The 20,971-nt window shown below is 31.9% G+C and overlaps 1 protein-coding gene across 1 annotated transcript; it reads left to right on the top strand.

Annotated features, from left to right (window-relative positions):
* Positions 1-11,626: 11,626 nt before the first annotated feature.
* On the top strand, positions 11,627-14,075 carry LOC134856489 (uncharacterized). The gene is made up of 2 exons (XM_063872759.1): positions 11,627-12,334; positions 13,838-14,075. The coding sequence occupies exons 1-2, from the start codon at positions 11,898-11,900 to the stop codon at positions 14,043-14,045; spliced, it is 645 nt and encodes a 214-aa protein (XP_063728829.1). The 5' UTR covers positions 11,627-11,897; the 3' UTR covers positions 14,046-14,075.
* Positions 14,076-20,971: the final 6,896 nt, after the last annotated feature.

Raw genomic sequence — 20,971 nt, 5'->3', positions numbered from 1 at the left:
CTGACAATTTTTGGATACACAACGAATGAAACTTAAAACAACACAAAAAAACAAGCTCTATGGTGAACATCATAGCACCAAACATCAAATCTTAGTTTCAGCATCAAAATACTAGATTTCACAACAAAAACTAAAGCTTAAACATTGACACATACATTTCAAATTGATAAAATATGTTTCATAGGACAGCCTAAGCCAGAGAAAAACTGTTTTTCAGTTGAAAATCCAGGAATCAGGTAATCCTACCACAGTATTAGTCATAGAAGTCATAGTTACAGCCTATAAAGTTTAGATTTTTGTAATCAAGTTTTTAGTTTGCAAGTATTGATCAAGTATTTATACTTACAAATTTGACTAGACAAGCTATGAAAACAAACTTTTCGGTGTTGTGCTCCAAGTTTGAGAAAATTTAAGGTTTTTTTCAGATTTCAAGGAAACGAAATTTATTACTCCAAATTTTGTGCATGAAAAAATATAAGCTAAGTTTACCAAAACTATCGGCCAAAAATAAAAGTTTCCAACTTCAACGCCAGCAATTTCAGGTTTCAGAATCATTGTTTCAATTCAAAAAATAAAAAATCTTTGACAAAAAAATTACGGTTTTTTAGACATTAATAAGCCCTAAAGTATTATAACTGAGCATCTCATCGTAAAAGACAACAACCCTCTTTTTCAGTCTTAGGATATAGGTTTCAGGATACAAAAATGTCTAATTCAAAAAAAAACATATGTTTGAGAAAAATTCTCAATTTTTTGTTTTTGCAATTCTTTACTGTTAGATTTGACAACAACCAGCAGAATCTATAGAGCTTCCAAAACCATGTTACACATTTATCAAACAAAACCTAGATTTCTTTCTTCAAAAAATGAAAATACCGAAAAATATAATTACATATAGTACAAGAACGATTAAATGCTTCACTTCCAATCGTTTTTTAATATCGTCCAAGTACCTACATCCAAAAAGGAAAAATAGCTCAAACAACTTTTCCCAGAACAGAAATTGATCTAGCCAAAACTCTTAATTATTAATTAGAATTTAAGATTCTCTGTCCTAAAAAATTTTAATTTTATGAGTTTCCTATGCTGATCGAAAAAAAAACCTATTCCAACAAAATCAAAAATTAAAATTCTAAATATAAGGACGGTGAGCCTCTATCAAAAAAATTTCAAACTAAGAAAGCCAGAGACAAAAGATCTATTTTTAGATCAGCTGGCCAGTTGCCGCTCTTTTACCAGATATTACTTGGACGGTTCAGGTGAAAAAAAAAATTTACGCCCAATCACTCACGTGTTACTTCCAGCTCGAATTAATTTGTACGGCTCTCTTTTGGACACTAGCTCATGGAAACGTTATTATCTTTTATGATTATACTCTTTCAATTATGTCAAAAGGAACCAATCTCTGCCTAATTCCGCTGGCAGATTAAAAAATTTTCAATTGAACATTCACTCAATTGACTTTAAACGTGCCAAAACTTAGAATCCTTAAAACCTGAAAAATAACTTCTCTTCCAAATTGCTTGAGGTTTTTTTACATATCATCACTTTTTATCAGAAAGAGTGAAATTGACATAAATTCAATTTGATTGTACCCTAAATTGTATGATAAATTGATTTCTCCATCGCATATAGATCCAACCGGTCGATTTTTTGTCGCAATTTTTTCTCTTTCCTCACCATTTAATGAGTTTTTTTCTTATTTTAAAAAAAATTCTTAACCATTCTTAACGTAAAAAAAGAACTTACCACTTACTGAAACTGTGTAAGATAAAAAAACCCGAAAGGACGCTTTACTAACCCATTTTTTTCTGACAATTTTTGGATACACAACGAATGAAACTTAAAACAACACAAAAAAACAAGCTTTATGGTGAACGTCATAGCACCAAACATCAAATCTTAGTTTCAGCATCAAAATACTAGATTTCACAACAAAAACTAAAGCTTAAGCATTGACACATACATTTCAAATTGATAAAATATGTTTCATAGGACAGCCTAAGCCAGAGAAAAACTGTTTTTCAGTTGAAAATCCAGGAATCAGGTAATCCTACCACAGTATTAGTCATAGAAGTCATAGTTACAGCCTATAAAGTTTAGATTTTTGTAATCAAGTTTTTAGTTTTCAAGTATTGATCAAGTATTTATACTTACAAATTTGACTAGACCAGCTATGAAAACAAACTTTTCGGTGTTGTGCTCCAAGTTTGAGAAAATTTAAGGTTTTTTTTCAGATTTCAAGGAAACGAAATTTATTACTCCAAATTTTGTGCATGAAAAAATATAAGCTAAGTTTACCAAAATTATCGGCCAAAAATAAAAGTTTCCAACTTCAACGCCAGCAATTTCAGGTTTCAGAATCATTGTTTCAATTCAAAAAATAAAAAATCTTTGACAAAAAAAAAACGGTTTCTTAGACATTAAAAAGCCCTAAAGTAATATAACTGAGCATCTCATCGTAAAAAACACCAACCCTATTTTTGAGTCCAAGGATATAGGTTTCAGGATACAAAAATTTCTCATTCAAAAAAAAACATATGTTTTAGAAAAAATTCTCAATTTTTTGTTTTTGCAATTCTTTATTGTTAGATTTGACAACAACCAGCAGAATCTATGCAGCTTCCAAAACCATGTTACACACTTATCAAACAAAATCTAGATTTATTTCTTCAAAAAATGAAAATACCGAAAAATAAAATTACAAATACTACTAGAACGATTAATTGCTTCACTTCCAATCGTTTTTTAATATCGTCCAAGTACCTACATCCAAAAGTAAAAAAATAGGTCAAACAACTTTTCCCAGAACAGAAATTGATCTACCCAAAAGTCTTAATTATTTACTAGAATTTAAGATTCTCTGTCTTAAAAAATTTTATTTTTATGAGTTTCCTATGCTGATCGAAATGAAAACCTATTCCAACAAAATAAAAAAAATAAAGTTCTAAATATAAGGACGGTGAGCCTTTATCAAAAAAATTTCAAACTAAGAAAGCCAGAGACAGAAGATCTATCTTTAGATCAGCTGGCCAGTTGCCGCTCTTTTACCAGATATTACTTGGACGGTTCGAGTGAAAAAAAATTTTTACGCCCAATCACCCATGTGTTACTTCCTGCTCGAATTAATTTATACGGCTCTCTTTCTGACACTAGCTCATGGAAACGTTATTTTCTTTTATGATTATACTCTTTCAAGTATTTCAAAAGGAACCGATCTCTGCGTAATTCCGCTGGCAGATTATAAATTTTTAAGTTGAACATTCACTCAATTGACTTTGAACGTGCCAAAATTTAGAATCCTTAAAACTCGAAAAATAACTTCTCTTCCAAAGTGCTTGAGGTTTTTTTACATATCATCACTTTTTATCAGAAAGAGTGAAATTGACATAAATGCAAATTGATTGTACCCTAAATTGTATGATAAGTTGATTTCTCCATCGCATATAGATCCAACCGGTCGATTTTGTCGCAATTTTTTCTCTTTCCTCACCATTTAAAGAGTTTTTTTCTCAACCATTCTTAACGTAAAATAAACTTAAATCTTTCATCAGTAAAAGTACCACTTACTGAAACTGTGTAAGATAAATCAAAACCCGAAAGGACGGAAAATTGAGGGTGTTCTTTACTAACCCATTGTTTTTCTGACAGTTTTTGGATACACAACGAATGAAACTTAAAACAACACAAAAAAACAAGCTTTATAGTGAACGTCATTGCAACAAACATCAAAAATAAGTTGATTTCTTCATCGCATATAGATCCAACTGGTCGATTTTGTCGCAATTTTTTCTCTTTCCTCACCATTTAAAGAGTTTTTTTCTCAACCATTCTTAACGTAAAATAAACTTAAATCTTTCATCAGTAAAAGTACCACTTACTGAAACTGTGTAAGATAAATCAAAACCCGAAAGGACGGAAAATTGAGGGTGTTCTTTACTAACCCATTGTTTTTCTGACAATTTTTGGATACACAACGAATGAAACTTAAAACAACACAAAAAAACAAGCTTTATAGTGAACGTCATTGCACCAAACATCAAATGTTAGTTTCAGCATCAAAATACTAGATTTCACAACAAAAACTAAAGCTTAAACACTGACACATACTTTTCAAATTGATAAAACATGTTTCATAGGACAGCCTAAGCCAGAGAAAAACTGTTTTTACCCACCAAGTTTCCAGGTTTCAGTGTAATTTTCGTTAAAATTGTCAAACGTTTCATGGAAATGATATCAGTTATCGGTCAGAAATTTTAACTTTTGATAACGGATTTGGGTAAAACACAAAAGTATAACTAATAAAACCCATAGTCAGATAATATAGAACAACAAAAACCCGGTCTTAAGTGGTAATGTTTTGTTAGTTTCAGGTTTTAGAAATCAGAAATTTAGCTTTTGTTCTTAAAATTGAGCTCCCAAAGTCAAAATTTGTTTTTTTAGAGTAAATTAAAGTTGTTGGAACTTAGTTTTTAAGGCTGAAACGTATTTTTCAGAATTTGTGTTTTTTGTTTCAGATAGAAAAATCTTGCGTTTCATTTCAAAATTTTAGAAATTTAGGTAGATAAAAAGAATTTTTAATTTACTTCCTATTATTTAAACTCAAAAGTAATTAGAAGGTTTCAGTTTGGATCACTACAACCGACAGTTTTTCGGCTTGAATTTTTTTTTGACAATTTTATTGTTGGAATAGACGTGTATCAGAGGTACCAGTCTAGATTTTTATGCTCAAAAACCCAGGAATCAGGTAATTCTACCACAGTATTATTCATAGATAGTTACAGCCTATAAAGTTTAGTTTTTTTTGTAATCAAATTTTTAGCTTTCAAGTATTGATCTAGTTTATACTTACAAATTTGACTAGACCAGTTATGAAAACAAACTTTCTGGTGTACCAAGTTTGAGAGAATTTAAGGTTTTTTTCAGATTTCTAGGAAACGACATTTATTAGTCCAAATTTTGTGCATGAAAAAATATAAGCTAAGTTTACCAAAATTATCGGCCAAAAATAAAAGTTTCCATTTTCAACGCCAGTAGTTTCGGGTTTCAGAACCATTGTTTCAATTCAAAAAAATAAAAAATCTTTGACAAAAAATTAGGGTTTTTTAGACAGTAATAAGGCCTAAAGTATTATAACTGAGCATCTCATCGTAAAAAACACCAACCTCATTTTTCATTCTTAGGATATAGGTTTCAGGATACAAAAATGTCTAATTCAAAAAAAACATATTTGAAAAAAATTCTCAATTTTTTGTTTTTGCAATTCTTTTTGTTAGATTTGACAACAACCAGAAGAATTTATGCAGCTTCCAAAACTATGTTACACACTTATCAAACAAAACCTAGATTTATTTCTTCAAAAAATGAAAATACCGAAAAATATAATTACAAATACTACAAGAACGATTAATTGCTTCACTTCCAATCGTTTTTTAATATCGTCCAAGTACCTACATCCAAAAATAAAAAATAGGTCAAACAACTTTTCCCAGAACAGAAATTGATCTACCCAAAAGTCTTAATTATTTATTAGAATTTCAGATTCTGTGTCTTAAAAAATTTTAATTTTATGAGTTTCCTATGCTGATCGAAAAAAAAACCTCTTCCAACAAAATAACAAAATGCTCAAAAAACGACCAGTTAAAAACCACCGCATCTAATTTTAAATATATTTTTTAAATCCATAAAAATTTTCTGGTATATTACTAACAAGTCACCCTTTTCTACAAACCACCAAACCAGAAAAAAATTACTATTCTTTCTCGCAGAGGTTTTACAGAAATAACTTCTATTTTACAAAAACACAATCATCCGCATAGCGTTATTGATATATCCAAAAAAAATTAACTATGTTCATCCAATCCAATAAACCTCACAAAACTTAATTAATTTTTTTAACCATCAAACTTATTCAGTAAACAAAAATCCAAAATTCTTAGTACAGATAGCCAAAAGCTTACAGGTTCAGTCTATAACAAGGATGCAAACAATTTTCTTGATTTAGTAGGCACTCGACCAGCAGATCCAGGCGACGCTCAAGACGCGAATGATAACCGAAAAAAAAAACAATAATCATTTCAATTTTAAAAGATCTAGCTGCTCAATGATATCGAGAAATAGCAGCAGGTGTACCTTGGAACGATTTAAGAATTCAGTTTATAAAATATGTATACACTCACTGATAATAAACATGAGTAAAGAAGACGAATAGAAGCAGAAAACGTAAAAATACAAACTGATGAATTTATCAGAAATTACATAAATAGGTTAAGCGCCGCAGTAGATAGTGGTTAACCAAATACAGCTTTCCTTGATGATCAAAGAACACCGAAGAATGGAATCCTATGTCTGAGGATTAGACCACCAGTCTTAAATCAAAATACACACCAATTTTTAATTGAGATTCAACCTGCAACTTGACACCAACTTTAAAATCATATAGCTACCAAAGACTAAATTTTTGCAGTAAGTGATAATAATACTGAAACAGTTTCAAAACAGGTCGATAAAAATTTGGAAATTGAAGGAATAAACGATCTATTTGAAGATTTAACAGGACTAGTGAACGATCAATAAATAGAAGCTGCCTTTAATCTAAAAGAGCATACAAATAGATAAAACAACCCAATGTTTTGCAAATGATGTTGCATGTCAGGCCATACGACAACCCAGTTCTCTAAACTGAAATAGCAACAGGAGCAAACTTATGCAACACTTCAAAAAAGACATAATGCTTACTGAAATTACCATAAATCTGGTAGTAACCCAACATTAGACTATAGTTTTAGTGGAATGAACTTAAAAGAGATCTTAAAAAACTCTACTCTAAATTTTGGCCAGAATAACAATTTCTAAAATTAGCTTCCATCAATCGCCGGCATTCATGTCCTCAAATTCAACTTTTTTCGAGTTCTATACTTTCAAAAATAGAACACATTAACATTAACATTGTCTACATAAGACTTCACATCAAAATTGTAGGACGAATTTTTCTTTTTTGAAACTGTCCTCATGAAAAACTACCAAAATTAACAACCGAGAGGAAACATAACTATTCCAATTAACTGTTTTCATATTTGGTTTTTTTGAAAATGCTTCTCTTTGTTGACTCATATTGGCCCAATTGTAGTTCGAAAATCTTCTGTTTTGTATCAGATTTGAATTAAAACTGTTTCTTACTCTGACGAAGGTATTGTCAAATTAATTACAGTGTTTTGAGTATTTATAGCTTGATATAAATGTATCTAGTTGACACGAACAAAATTTTAAAGCTGTATCCTTCGTTAATAATATTATGAATAAAATGCAACTAAGGAATTGTTTTATTTTTTTGCTTTTCATCGTGGAGGAACACAAAAATCAGACCTGTGTAATAACGTTGACAACATAGTTTGAACCGTTTATGAGCTGAAAACTCTCATCTTAACTACAAAATATCATGAGAAGATTATGATGAAGAAACCAAAGTTTTTTTTTGCAGTTCTAACCAACGACAACAGTACAAGCTGAATCAAATCCATCAACTATCAATACAGTTATAATGTGGATTCGGTGATGATGAGTACTACTGAAATCGGGATCCTAGAGTAACAATTGGATCAATTACTTCTATGATATCAATGTCAAGAAGGGGGAAGAAAAAAGCTCTGAAAGAAATTAAAAAAAAGAAAAGAAACGAATGATTCCGATTATTACCTTTCATTTTTTTCACAATTTATTTTCATCTTTAAGTATAAAATCTTCGTCAAACATTTAACCGAAATCTAATTCACGTTTTATAAACAAAATTAAAGACCAATGTAATTGTAAGAATCGAACAAATGCGTATTTTTTATCCAAAAAAGGGGATGAGTTTTGTTATTGAAAGTTTTGCACCGAATTAACAGAACATTTTTCAAATTATTTAGCTAAGATTGGATTGGACTCTTTTCCACTTTCCAAATACCAACTTTTTAAATAGAAGTTTGACTTTTTCATTCTTTTAAAATTGGTTTTCTTTTGAAATATTCAAAAGTTTCCAGGGAATTTGTTGTCGATTATCAAAACAAAAAGCATGAAGACACAGAGGCTGACCGGTTAAAAAGTCATGCCTTGAAATGCAGACCACCAAACCACGAGCAACCGGTCATTTTTCGGCCTATCAGAAACACAAAAAAAAAGATCACATGCAAATCAAAGACTAGTTGAGAAACGCAATTTAAACTTAGAAAGCTCAAAACTTTGTCTACTGAAAATTTCCCAAAGACCGCAAGATAAAAGAGTTATCCGCAGAACTACCCAAAAGTTTTAATTTTTTATTAGAATTTAAGATTGTTTGTCTTAGAAAAAAATATTAGTTTTATGAGTTTCCCAATCTAAATAAAAAACTATTCCAACAAAATAATAAAACGATCGAAAAAAGGACCAGTTTACTTAGTTAAAAACAACAGCATCTAATTTTAAATAAATGTTTTAAAGCCATAAAGATTATATGGTAAATTACGAACAACCAAATTGATCAAGCCACCCTTTTGTACAAACAACCAAACCTTAAAAAATTTATTCGCAAAGTTTTTACAGAAATAACTGAATAAGATTTCAGTTTATAAAGTATGTATACATTCACTGATGATAAACGTAAGTAATTTCATAGAGCTCTCCACTAAATTTTGGCCAGATAAACAATTTTTCAAAGTAGGTTCCACCAATCGCAGGCAATTATGTCCTCAAATTAAATTTTTTTTGAGGAAATATACTTTGAAAATGAGAACGCATTAAAAATAACATTGTCTACATAACATTTTAAACCAAAAATTGTAAGAAAAAAACTTCTTTTTTGAAACTGTGCGCATGAAATACTACCAAAATTAATAAACAAGAGGAAAGATAACTATTCCAATTAACTGTTTTCACTTGTGGTTTTCTGTGAAAATCCTTCTCTTTGATGTTTCATATTGGCTTGATTGTAATTCAAAAATCTTCTGTTTCGTATCAAAATAGAGTTAAAAATGTGACTTACTCTGACAAAAATATTGTCAAACCAATTACAGTGTTTCGAGTATTTATAGTACTATATAATTGTATCTAGTTGAAACCAACAAAATTGAAAGCTGTATGCTTTGTTAATATTTTTATGGGCAAGATGAAACTGAGGATTTGTTTTATTTTTCTGCTTTTCATCGTGGAGCAGCACAAAAATTACCAATATTTGATTTGATTAGGACGCAAAATACAACCATTGTTAGCTAGTGTATGACACAAATTTTGCATATTTTCATCGTTTTTCGCGAACAGAAAGTAGATCTGTGTCATAGAGTTTGAAACGGCTAGGAACTGGAAACTCTCAGCTTAACTACACAATATCATGAGAAGATTAAGATGAAGATAGCAAAGTTTTGTTTTGCAGTTCTAACCAACGAGAACAGTACAAGCAGAATCAAATCCATCAAGTATCAACGCAAATTGATTCTGGATTCGATGATGATGAGTGCTACTGAAATCAAGACCGCGAGTAACAATTTTGTCAAAGATTTTTATGATATCAATGTCAAGAAGAATGAAAAAAGCACTGAAGAGAAATAAAAAAGAGAAAAGAAACCAATGATTCCAATTATTTCCCTCATTTTTTACATTTTTATTTCAGTTTTAAATGTAAATTCTTCTTTAAACTATTAACGGAAATCTAATTCACGTTTTATCAAGAAAATTTAAGACCAATGTAATTGTAAGAATCGAACAAATGTCTATTGTTTACCTAAGAAAAGGGTGAGTGTTTTTTATTGGAAATTTAACACGGAGCTAACAGAATACTGTTTTAATTTTTTTGGTTAGATGATTAAACACAGAGTTAACAGAATAATGTTTTAGTTTTTTTTAGCTTAGATGGGATTGCACTCTTTTCCACTTTTAAAATAACAATTTTTTAAATAGTAGTCCGACTTTTTCATTCTTTTAAAAGTGGCTTTTTTTAAAAATATTCAATTTTTTCCTGGGAATTTGTTGTCGAAGATCAAAAAAAGCATGTAGCCATAGAGGCTGACCGGTTAAAGAGTCCTACCATGAAATGCAGACCACAAAAAGATGAGCAACTGGTTCTTTTGCGGCCTTTCAAAAACAAGAAAAAAAGCCACATGCAAATCAAAGATTGATTGAAAAACGCAGTTTTAAAGTCAGAAGGCTGAAAACTTTGTCTACTGAAAATTTCCCAAAGACCGGAAGATAAAATAAAAATCCGCTAAGCAAAAATTATGAAGATGAAAGTTAGACAAAACTACCTCGCCTTCTTGTTTTTTGCTCAGTCCAGTTTATGTTTTTTCTCATGATATTTTAATGCTTTCTTTTTGTTTTTTTTTGTTTTCGGAAGATCTTAGAATTGCCTAGGAAAGACGCAAAGAAAAACAGCACCTGCCATTCAAAGAATGATTGGTTAAATACTCTTTTGAAGTTTCAAAGCTCAAAAATGAGTCTACTGCAACTTCCCAAAGACCGGAAGATAAACGAGATATCTGATTAGTTTTAGTCTATGAACATTAGAGTTAGACAAAGGTACTTTGAAGTTTTCTTGATTTCAGATTGAACCTGTCTTAAATCTTAATATTTTTTATACCCACTCTCATTTCGATCAGTCGAGTTAATATTATACTGAATAATTTTGTTTCGTTCTTTTTCTGTAATTTTTTAATAAAGTTATTAAGTTAAAATCATAGAGTTCTTATAAGTTTCGGAAAAACAAAGGTTAGACAAATTATATTTAGCAACACGGTTCTAGAAGAACTGCTGACCCAATACTCTGAGAGACAATAGGAGGCCCAATCATTCAGCAATCTAGACGCATACTGCAGGCAAATAAAGATGACTTTAATCGCAAAAATTAGGTATTGATTCCATGCCTATTGGAAAAAAAGACAATTGTTCATTAATGTTTTACATCAATTATATTTAACTATCCATCATGTAAATTCATACTCTTTTCTAACTATTGTTTTTTCTATAAGTTTTGTCAAGACATATAACCTACGATAAATTACTAAAAAACAAGAGAGGCTATTGGAAAACACTTGTCACTCTTAGTAAACATCATATAGAGCTTGTTGCGATTATTGGGAGAGGTTCTGTTTTCTTTGTGCTACTCGCATTTCTCCGGTTATAAAATTTTCAATTGTAATTTAGCATTTCAAGTTTGACTTTTTTTGGTGTTTCGGTTTTTTTTAACCGTTCGGAGCACTTCGGACCTTTTTGGACAAACTACTGTAACTCAGAGCTTAACAATTGGCTTTTCTTGCTTTTCTAAAAATTTTTTTAAATTCAGTAGTCAATTGTTTTGTGAATTACAATATTTCCTAATAATGGAGGCGGCTTGGGCCTTATTTTTAAAAATAAGCTAACTTATGTTTATAAGCAACGATATTTAGCCTCTTTCTGATCCCAGAAACTTTAAGCGATTTTATTTTGTAAGCTTACTCATTGTTATAGAAATTAAAGATAAAAGCGTTTTGGCTAAAATTTGAAATGTTGACAAAGATAGCCTTGAAATCTGGTTAATTTTTATTCTTAAATTCAATCTGTTTGGCTTATCTAGCATTTTTTTTTCTCAACTGCTTTTTAAATTTTGAAGAGCTCGTGTTTAATTTGAGCCAGTTTAACTGGATTCACTATACCTGCTGGTATATTGCTTTGTGATGGTCTATTAAATCAAAATAACAGGTGTACTTTCAAACTGGTCTTATATAACCGGAGCACGAAAAAATACACAGCGACCAGCAGATAAACAACCATGTTTCAAAAATAGACATAAGCTTCACAAATATTCATTTGAATCCTAGTGCAGAGGATTATAACGTTTTTTTTGCAGCATTTGTTCTGAGCGACACAACAGAACAATAATCTGGCGTTTAAATTATTAATTGCGCCGCTTAAAAATGACATCTGCTTGTTTGGGAAACTTTGGGTCCTATAAGTTGTTTTACTGGCAAGAATCGAAGAAAGAATTCGATTTCGAAAAAGCAGAAAGACGACTCAAAAATGAAATCGAACTTTCCCAGTTGAACAAACAAGACGTGCTGGATCTCTCAAGTGAAAATATAGACGACGAGAAGAAAAAACAAGAAGACTCGTCGGATTCTGAGAAAAAAGATGTCGTAAATGATTCGTCGCGAGAGATAGTGTGGGTTCGGAAACGACTCGACACTCGGGATCCGCGACATCTAGTGCCGACTCCGAGAGAGAAGTTGTACACTCCGAGGCCCTGGCCGGAGCCTAGGCCCTTTTTCGTACCCCCGCTATCCACTCCGTCTCTGGCCAAGTTCACGAGAGCTCACGAGGAAATAAGACCAGCTGCCTCTAATCCCAGTACAAGGTAAGCTTCAGCAAAAACTATTGTTAAGATTAGTTAAAACCAAACTGATTTCGTTAAAACAAATGGAATTTTTATGGCTCTTATTTCAAATTTGTAGCCCTTTTCCATTGACTAAGTGTATATTTGTATAATTAGCTTTTTCGGTCAATGGAGGTGAACTCGGAAAACTGTTCAGGAAGGACCAAAGCACGAGTTGATTCAGCTTAGTTCATAGAGCTGCTGTTTTTACCCTGATTATAGTATCTACTAGCACTCTTGGTTAGATTTGATGTCAGTTAATGTTTTTTTGGCAAGATTCGCAAAAGATCTACCTAATAGTTTGTGTTAGGACAGTCTTTCTTTTATTCTGCATTTCTCTTAAAACTTTTATAGCTATTTTAAACTTTTAAAAGTTGCTCGAAGCTTTTTACTTGATGAACAAAAATTGTAGGATATGTCAAAAAACTCTCCATTTAGGTTTATTACTGTTTGTAAAGATTGAAGCAGTTTGTAAAAATTAAAAAATGAATCAATTTCTCGAAGATTTCGTTATTTCTAATTTAGGCGACTAGTTAATGCCTTTATTCAAATGCAATCTACTTCATTTTGGAGTAATAAATGACATATATCATAATAACATATATGGAGTCAAATATACAGTGCTGATTTAAATTAACAGGACAAAACGCGTCAAACTTGAAATTTAAAACGCATTTTTCTCAAATTGGGTTGAGTTTAGGTGAAAACTTATGAAGACAAAACTTGCTTAGAGTTTTAGCAGAAATAATATGGTGTAATTTGTTTTGCGAAATTCGGGTCCAAAAATTTACCCCATAAATGGGTCATTTTGGCTTTTCTTAGTTAAATCAAAAATTACGCCAAAAATACCCAGTCGATCACAGACAAAGTTATATCAAAGTGAGCCCCTTACGTAGCTCAACAAACTTTAAAAGGGTATAATCTCCAAAAAAAATGCATATTGTTTAAAAATTGTTTTTAAATAAAAAGTTGCTGTTTTATATAGTAAAAATGACCTTTTTTGTCTATCAAACAAAAATAAATTAATTTATACAATGTTTTTGAGATTATACCCTTCTTAAAGTTTGTTGAGCTACGTAAGGGGCTCACTTTGATATAATTTTGTCTGTGATCGACTGGGTATTTTTGGCGTAATTTTTGATTTAACTAAGAAAAGCCAAATTGACCCATTTTTGGGGTAAAATTTTGGGCCCGAATTTCGCAAAACAAATTACACCATATTATTTCTGCTAAAACTCTAAGCAAGTTTTGTCTTCATAAGTTTTCACCTAAACTCAACCCAATTTGAGAAAAATGCGTTTTAAATTTCAACCCAATTTGAGAAAAATGCGTTTTAAATTTCAAGTTTGACGCGTTTTGTCCGGTTAATTTAAATCAGCACTGTATCAATGAACGCATTAAACGATTGAGCACCAAATCAAACCAATAGGAAGGATTGCGTAATTTATAAAAACTGCAGGCACTGGAAACTTTGTTTATAACTAGGGACGTCTCATGGTCGACCCTGCGTGAAATGCTGCCCTACAAGGGACGTCCCTGGACACTAACCCCCCGCAGCTGGGGCACAGACAGTGCCCTGCCCCCAATCTACACTGCCGAGAACCCTGACAGATTCCCCCACGTAAACAGCCCCATGACGAGGTACCTGGACGACATGCACAAAAACCACAGGGGATCTTTCAAACTGCACTGATGATAATTTGAACTAAAATAATTTACAAAAATCCATTTGCTTCACCTCTCCCTATACTAGAATTCAAGCTAGTAATTTTACTGGTATATCAAAATAAGCCGAGTTTGCATTCACGGGGTTATATCTTATAGATAGGTTCTTAGAGGCTTTTGAATGAGCTGAGAACGAAACCCAGATTCGAAACTATTCGTGGAAAAAAGAGCCACAAGAGCTAGGGGATAAGTCACTTTCCGCTGTTATTTTTGGGTTTTTTTAATGTTGTATTGGTCATAAACACCAAAAGGTCATTTAAAGGTCACACCGGTGTCACTCGGGGTCAATCTCACATTTTGGTGGTCATTTCTAATGTCCTTTATCACTTTTCACAGGAAAAGGCCATTAACACCGGAAGAAGTCACCGAAGGGTTTTTGTTCGCGAAAGTCTTTTTTGGGGTTTGTATCTAGTATCTTTTGCCGCTATAAAGTCAATTTGCTCTCGTTCATTATTTTTTGAAATAGGCTATTTCCGGTCTAAAGGGTTGTTTTTCACAGTGCTATTAGCTTCCGATCCAATAGAAAATGGTTCAAATTACAATACATGATGTATCTTGCCACTACCAATCATATCCCAAACTTTTGGCTCCCTGCGTTCAGTGGGGGCCGAGAAACGACTTCGGAAAATAGGGGTAGGTTCTATTTTTTTTAGTTTATATCACCGGAAGTAGGTGTCGGGTTAGTCTGGGGTTCTAAACTTCAGCTTCCCTTAACGAGGTCTATTACATACTAAAGTTTGGTCCCATTCAAACCACTAGTTACCAAGATCAGATAGGGCTATTTGCACTTCCGTTGACCATGGGTCTGAGGGGTCCCGTTTTTCGTAGGCCCAGGTCAAATCATCCTAACAAAGTTTTCTTTGTTAGTTCCGTTTTGGGGGTGGGGTAGTTTGCCGATTTGGTTCCACCCTTATTTTCTGGAAGAGTAACCAATTCTTCTAAACTCTAGCTACTTCGGAGTTCACTTTTGTAATCAATGTTAGGCTTAGACTACAATGGGACGTAATACAGTAGAATCAACAATTCTACAAAAAATAACATAGATTTTTGGCGGCAAAAGATTTCTGATAAAAGAAGTAAAATTAAAAAAGCCTAACAAATAGATTTAGTGCATCCGTACTACATATTATGCAAATTGTACCAGCAGGTTTAGTTGACGAGGTACGCAGTGTTATTTTGGTCATTTCCAGCCCTCAGTGAATAAAAATTGTGCAATGAAAAAGTATTTTCATCTTCATTCTCAACTTGACTATACTCACCAATTTTGTTTTTTTTTGGAATAATTAGAGTTAGTTTCTTTCAGAAATATGAACTCTGGTTGCAAAACTTTCCAAAGGAACCCTCTTTGGGATAATTTTACAGCAATCATTTTCGGCTGACAACTTGGTTCCTTTGGTTTTTTTTTCTGACGGCTCCTTTGGTGCCAAGATATTTTTTTGTTCAAAGATCTGAAAACCTCATTTTTAGCCCTCTTTTCAAAAAATTATCAATTGTGTTGAGTTTCAAAGGTAATAAATACTGTTGTTCATCTCTTTCATTTCCGGTGTTTTTTCATCAATACCAAATTGAAAAAAAATGAAACCAGTTGCTGCTTTGAAATTGAAAGAAAATACAACTTGTAGACAAAAAAATAGATATATAATTGTTAGCTATGGACATCTTGTGCTAATTTTAGCGGAACATAGGCTGCTATTTTCAGTCCATCTTTCAAATCAGGGTTTTATCAGCTCGATTATTGACGCAGATTTCCTTATTAGGGTGGTAATTCAGGCAAACCAAGTTATTGAAAAACAGATAAAATAAGCAGTGGTCCGATATATTATAGTTAAATTAACCCAATCCTTGAAGAAGGGAAACGGCTGCATAAATAAAATTGTACTGGTTATTTTTTTAAATTTTTATATTGGCAAAACGACGCAGCAAACAAGACAAGAAGCACTGCTGAATAAGACACGTAAAAGTGCTTTGACTGCATTTAAAATCAATCAATTGGTACCTTCCTTCAACCCGCCTGAAGTCACTTCGACAAGCCAGCAGACCTATAAACCGAAAAGCAAGTAAGTCGAAAATAACAACAGGACAAAAAATCATAGCTTTTGCTTGATACGAACAACCCCATAAACACAAAATGAGCCTCTAAGCGAGATTTTTTTCATAGTTGACTTTTTTAAAATGATTGCCTTAGAATGATACTTTAAATGGCAATTGTTATGTTTAAAGTATTATTTCAAGGCATTCGACCTCTATTTTTTCTATAATCAGGCATTCAATTTTTGTCGCTGAAGGTACTAAATTTCTATCGTGTATTTCTTACAAGAAGAGGAAGTAATTACCTAACGGTGAAAATTGGAAAAATAGGAAAAGGCGTCAAATATTAGCGCTGAGTTGTAGCTTAAAAATTTAATATCTTTTTATGTCTTCTGTTTTGAATTTTAAATTGAGATGAAAGTTGCATCTGCATCATAAAGAGGTAAGTTTTTTTCGATAAAAAATGATTAATTTGATCCATTTATCAGCAATAGCCAGCATTCTCTTTCGCCTTACATTTTGTCAATGAAAACATCCTCTAATCTTGTTGCCTCCAGTTTAAATTTTCGCCATTTAAATGTACACTGCATTACATTACGCAACTGACCATTTTTCGTAACGTTGAATTTATTTTATCCACGAAACAGCCTTTCCGACTCCAATCTTGCCAGTTAAAATTGTACTTGCTGAAAATTTGGGCTCATTTTGGTCGCAGAGCTTCTTTGCACAAAAAAAAGATAATTTCATTACTAGAGCTCATTAATAGAAAAGAACCCAAAATTTTATACATTGGCTACTTAAGAAAAATTGGATTGTATAAATTTCTGCAAAGGCAAAAACATTTCAGAATGCATGATGGTTTTTGGTCAAAATTTTTTAAAAGTTCATGTGCGACGCAGAAAAATTGGTCAAAATAGAGTCTTAATACTGATTTGGAAGAGCTCAAAAACCAATTTGGTCGATTTACAAAAAAAAAGATTGACAGTTTTTTTTGAAAATACGCCCTCCCCCCTCGAGAAAAACGTAGAGCCGCCTCTAAATGCATCTCTTTGCCAGCTGAAATCGCAATTAATCTGACGGAAGAAAGTGCTAATAGTTTGTAGTCTTAGTTTTTGAAGAAAGCGTCGGAACATTTGAGCTCGGGTAGTATGTTTTTTTTCTTCTAAAAATGACTTTCGAATACCAAATTTTGACAGAACTTATAGTATACTCCCCAAAATATAGATGCCTTCAGCCTTCAAAACAAACAAGTTTCACCTGTAATCACTTTTTTTCTACTTCTGTGAAGCTGAATTGTTGAGGGTTAGAATTTGAGACTACTGGCAATTTAGGCAAAATATAGCCCTTTTTACCAGTTTTCTTATAAGTCGTAGCGTAAGCGGCTTTTTTAACCGGCTTCAAAATTTCGTTCAAGTTGAATTGCTGCAAGCTAATTGATCCAAATAACGCGTGATTTAATGAGAATAATATCACTCTAACGTTGGTTTTGCATATTGGGTTGAAACTTTGAAAAAAAACGCAACTTTCAAAAAGAAATTCAGAATTTTTAGAGGGAAATCACAACATACAGGGTTTCGCCGAGATACGAGCAGTCTTGTTCATTTGTACAACTGTTTTACTAATCAAAGGGATACAAAACGGCTTATGTTTTTATCAACTGCGGAATTTTATCTGATCCAGTTCCAATTCTTTTTTCTTCATATTTTTCTCCCAGCCAGCAGTGGAGTTTCATGGGTGATAATAGATTCTATTAGATTGGGTTTTTATTGTCAGTCTCCACAGAAATTGAGGGGAAGGGGTTTAAAAAATGAGGGGAGGGGGTTTACAAAGGGATGAATATTTTTGTTGGATTTCTAGTTTTATAGAACGTTGCAAAAAATTGAGTACACCATTCATATCAACTAAAAAAGAACTCATTTTCATAGATCCAAAAATGAACTATAATGGATTTTCATGGAACTTTGAATACTGCAAATAATCGATTGAAATCCCCTATTACCCATTTTCGAGCTCAAAAGGGTCTTGAAAAGCAATTATAAATTTAAGATTTTTGCCATTGAAATTGATTTTTTCCAAGAATATCTAGTGCGTATAGGTTAAATTAAAAAAAAATTGACGGCGTGAAAAAATGGAGGAAAAAATTCCGACAATTTTATTCCAGCCGTTCTTCAGTAAAAATTATCATCGGTTTAGCAACTTATAACTGAGCCATGACTTTTGACAATGCGAGATAGTGATGAAAACTTTTTGAGCCGACCATTGAAAATGGGGAGGAATTTTGTATTCAGAATTTTCATTTTTCATTTTTCAAAAGAATTTTCATAGTTTTTTTCATTTTTTGTTTTTTTTTGCCACGCAAAATCAGGTACTAAAAAAATTATCAGAATGGGTTCAGTAATATATCATATTAAATTTTTTTCAGTCGTGACTCGAACATGAAAAAATTTTAGAAAAAATATTTATTGCTTTAAAAACATTTTATTTTTGACATGTTTGAAGCACTTTTCTAATTGACGTTTAAAAGATATTTTAAGTGTGAAATGTACGCTCCCCCATTTTTTTAGAGAAAAAACTTTCAGAAATTTTTAAAGGCATTAAATTTGCAGCTGTTTTTTGTTTTTTTTTCCTGAAAATTGAAATGATCGGAATGCTGAATTAAATAAATCTATATGATCTTATTCTGATTATGTATCTTCATCCTTAGATTTTGAAGCCAAAATACAAAATGTTTTCGGTGATCTGAAATAAGTGAAGAAAAAACTCCAAAACTGATTCTTTGCCGTTGCTCTTATGAACAATCATGAAAGCCGGAATAAACTTGAGAGATTGTTTACAAATATTGTTTTTCGGCAGTTTATCGCAAGTTATCCAAGTTTTCTATTATGGCGGCTTATCAGCACTCATATTGGTCTTCACTTTTTTCCATTCATTGAAAATAAGAAAATGAAAGTATATCAACACTTTTTAACGTCCTTGTCTGAAAATTGTTTTCTAATAAACAATGAAGAATGATACACCATAAAACCATATTTGCTTTTAGAAAAAAAATACTTAGAAAATAATTTAGGGCTGTCAAATTTTTAAGCAACTCTAGCTCATTGTGGTAGGCATTTTACATTATGAACCGTGATAGCTCTCACCATTCAAAGAAAATATCGGTCTTTATCCATCCAATGAAAATTATTGCCAAAACAATTTTAAAAAAAGTCTAAAAATTTTCAATGTCGATATTTTTTGTTCCTTTTTTATATTACACTATATAAAATTTAAAACAGCTGGCATTTACTCAAACCCATTAATCGCGGTACCATTTCAATTAAAACAGAAGAATTTTAAAGCTGAAATGGTAACTTGCAGCTCAAATGAAAAAATGGAACACCCGTGTTTTGTCTTCCTAAAAATTAGCAAGATTAGTTTAGCAGTTTTCGATACTTGAGTTTGGTCAACATGGAGCATCTAATTAAGTTTTTTTTAATTTTTCAAAGATGCATGGAATTTCAAAAGCAAAACTTTTGAGTTTTTGGCTGTTACTGAAGTTCTGTCGGGTCCCGAAAAATATTAGAAAAATTTTTTTCTGCTATCATGTTTCTCAACAAAGCCATCTACAAAACATTAAAAATAGCATCTCGCGGTAAAGTTCAAATCATCAAAGCACTCATTCATTCTTTTTGTACAGGTTAAACCAGTTAATAAAAAAATGGGGCTCAAGATAAAAAAGCACGTTTCAAGCATTCAAATACAATTTAAACTCAAAATACAATAAAATAGATGTTTGTTTGTTTATAAAAAAATTGTGAGAAAAAAGACAACCGCTTTCTGACTTAATCGGGCATGTTTTATATTTTTATTTGGAAAGTTTTTAAATGATCTCAATCGAAAAGTAATTGTGACAGTTTTGGTGGAAACGGAATTTAGAATCAGTTCAATAATCAAATCTTAAAGAAGAAAATATGACCGACAAATGTTTTTAAATGGGTTTCTTGTATTTTTTATCGAACATGTTAACCTAGACAGGCTGATCACCCCTGATTCGGCCTTACACCATGAACCAGTATTAAAATGGTTCTGGTCATTGATGAAATGACAATGATCATTAAACAACGATGTTTTGTTTGATATAAATTGCATAAAAGAATCATGGAATATTCAGGGTGACTAAGGCGTTCAGGAAATCAGCGCTGCTTCAGTGATTAATAACCGCTCTTCTGGAGTTCATCGATGTTGCAGGAATGATTCAGCGCTACTTCAGAAATAAAATTTACAGCGCTCATTCAGCAAAAGTTGAAAGCAATTTCAGAGTTTTTTGACAATTTCGTAGCTGATTCAGCCCTTATTCATCTAAGCTCCATTCCTTGTCACGTTTTAAGCGACACTAATCAGAGCTTGAAGCATGGATGATTATCGTTGCCGCGCCAAACTGGATTATTTTGAATATAAAACACATTTTCTAGCACGAATCAATTCCTGTTTCGATTGAAAATAACAGAATCAAGTAGTTTTCACCCATATAAACCCATCCCCAATTTCAGAGAAAAAAAAATCTCTTTTAGACCGAAATGATTTTAAACGACATCAGAAGAAAAGTATGTTACATTAGCTGTTTAAGAGAGGTAATGTTCATTTTATAAATTAATTACCATTTCAATCTCACCTATAAACTTCAGCCATTACTCGGCAAACTAGGAAACTCAGAGAAATTTTTTTAATGTTCCAATCCAACAAAATGCATGCAGGTTTGGATAGGAAAAATTTTTAGTATGAAAGTTAGTTTATGGGATAAGGACAGTTATAATTATCCATATGTAATAAAAAACACATATGACATTTTTTTCATAAAATATACTGTTTTATTTTTGAGTGAGACGT

Source organism: Symsagittifera roscoffensis, unplaced genomic scaffold (assembly GCF_963678635.1).
Source record: "Symsagittifera roscoffensis unplaced genomic scaffold, txSymRosc1.1 SCAFFOLD_574, whole genome shotgun sequence".
Lineage (NCBI taxonomy): Eukaryota > Metazoa > Xenacoelomorpha > Acoela > Convolutidae > Symsagittifera > Symsagittifera roscoffensis.
This window is presented reverse-complemented; position numbering and strand designations above follow the sequence as displayed.

Coding starts and splice junctions, on each gene's coding strand:
- LOC134856489 (XM_063872759.1), top strand. CDS start 11,898: ATGACATCTGCTTGTTTGGGAAACTTTGGGTCCTATAAGTTGTTTTAC. Junction 12,335..13,837: donor GCCTCTAATCCCAGTACAAG/GTAAGCTTCAGC, acceptor GTTTATAACTAG/GGACGTCTCATGGTCGACCC.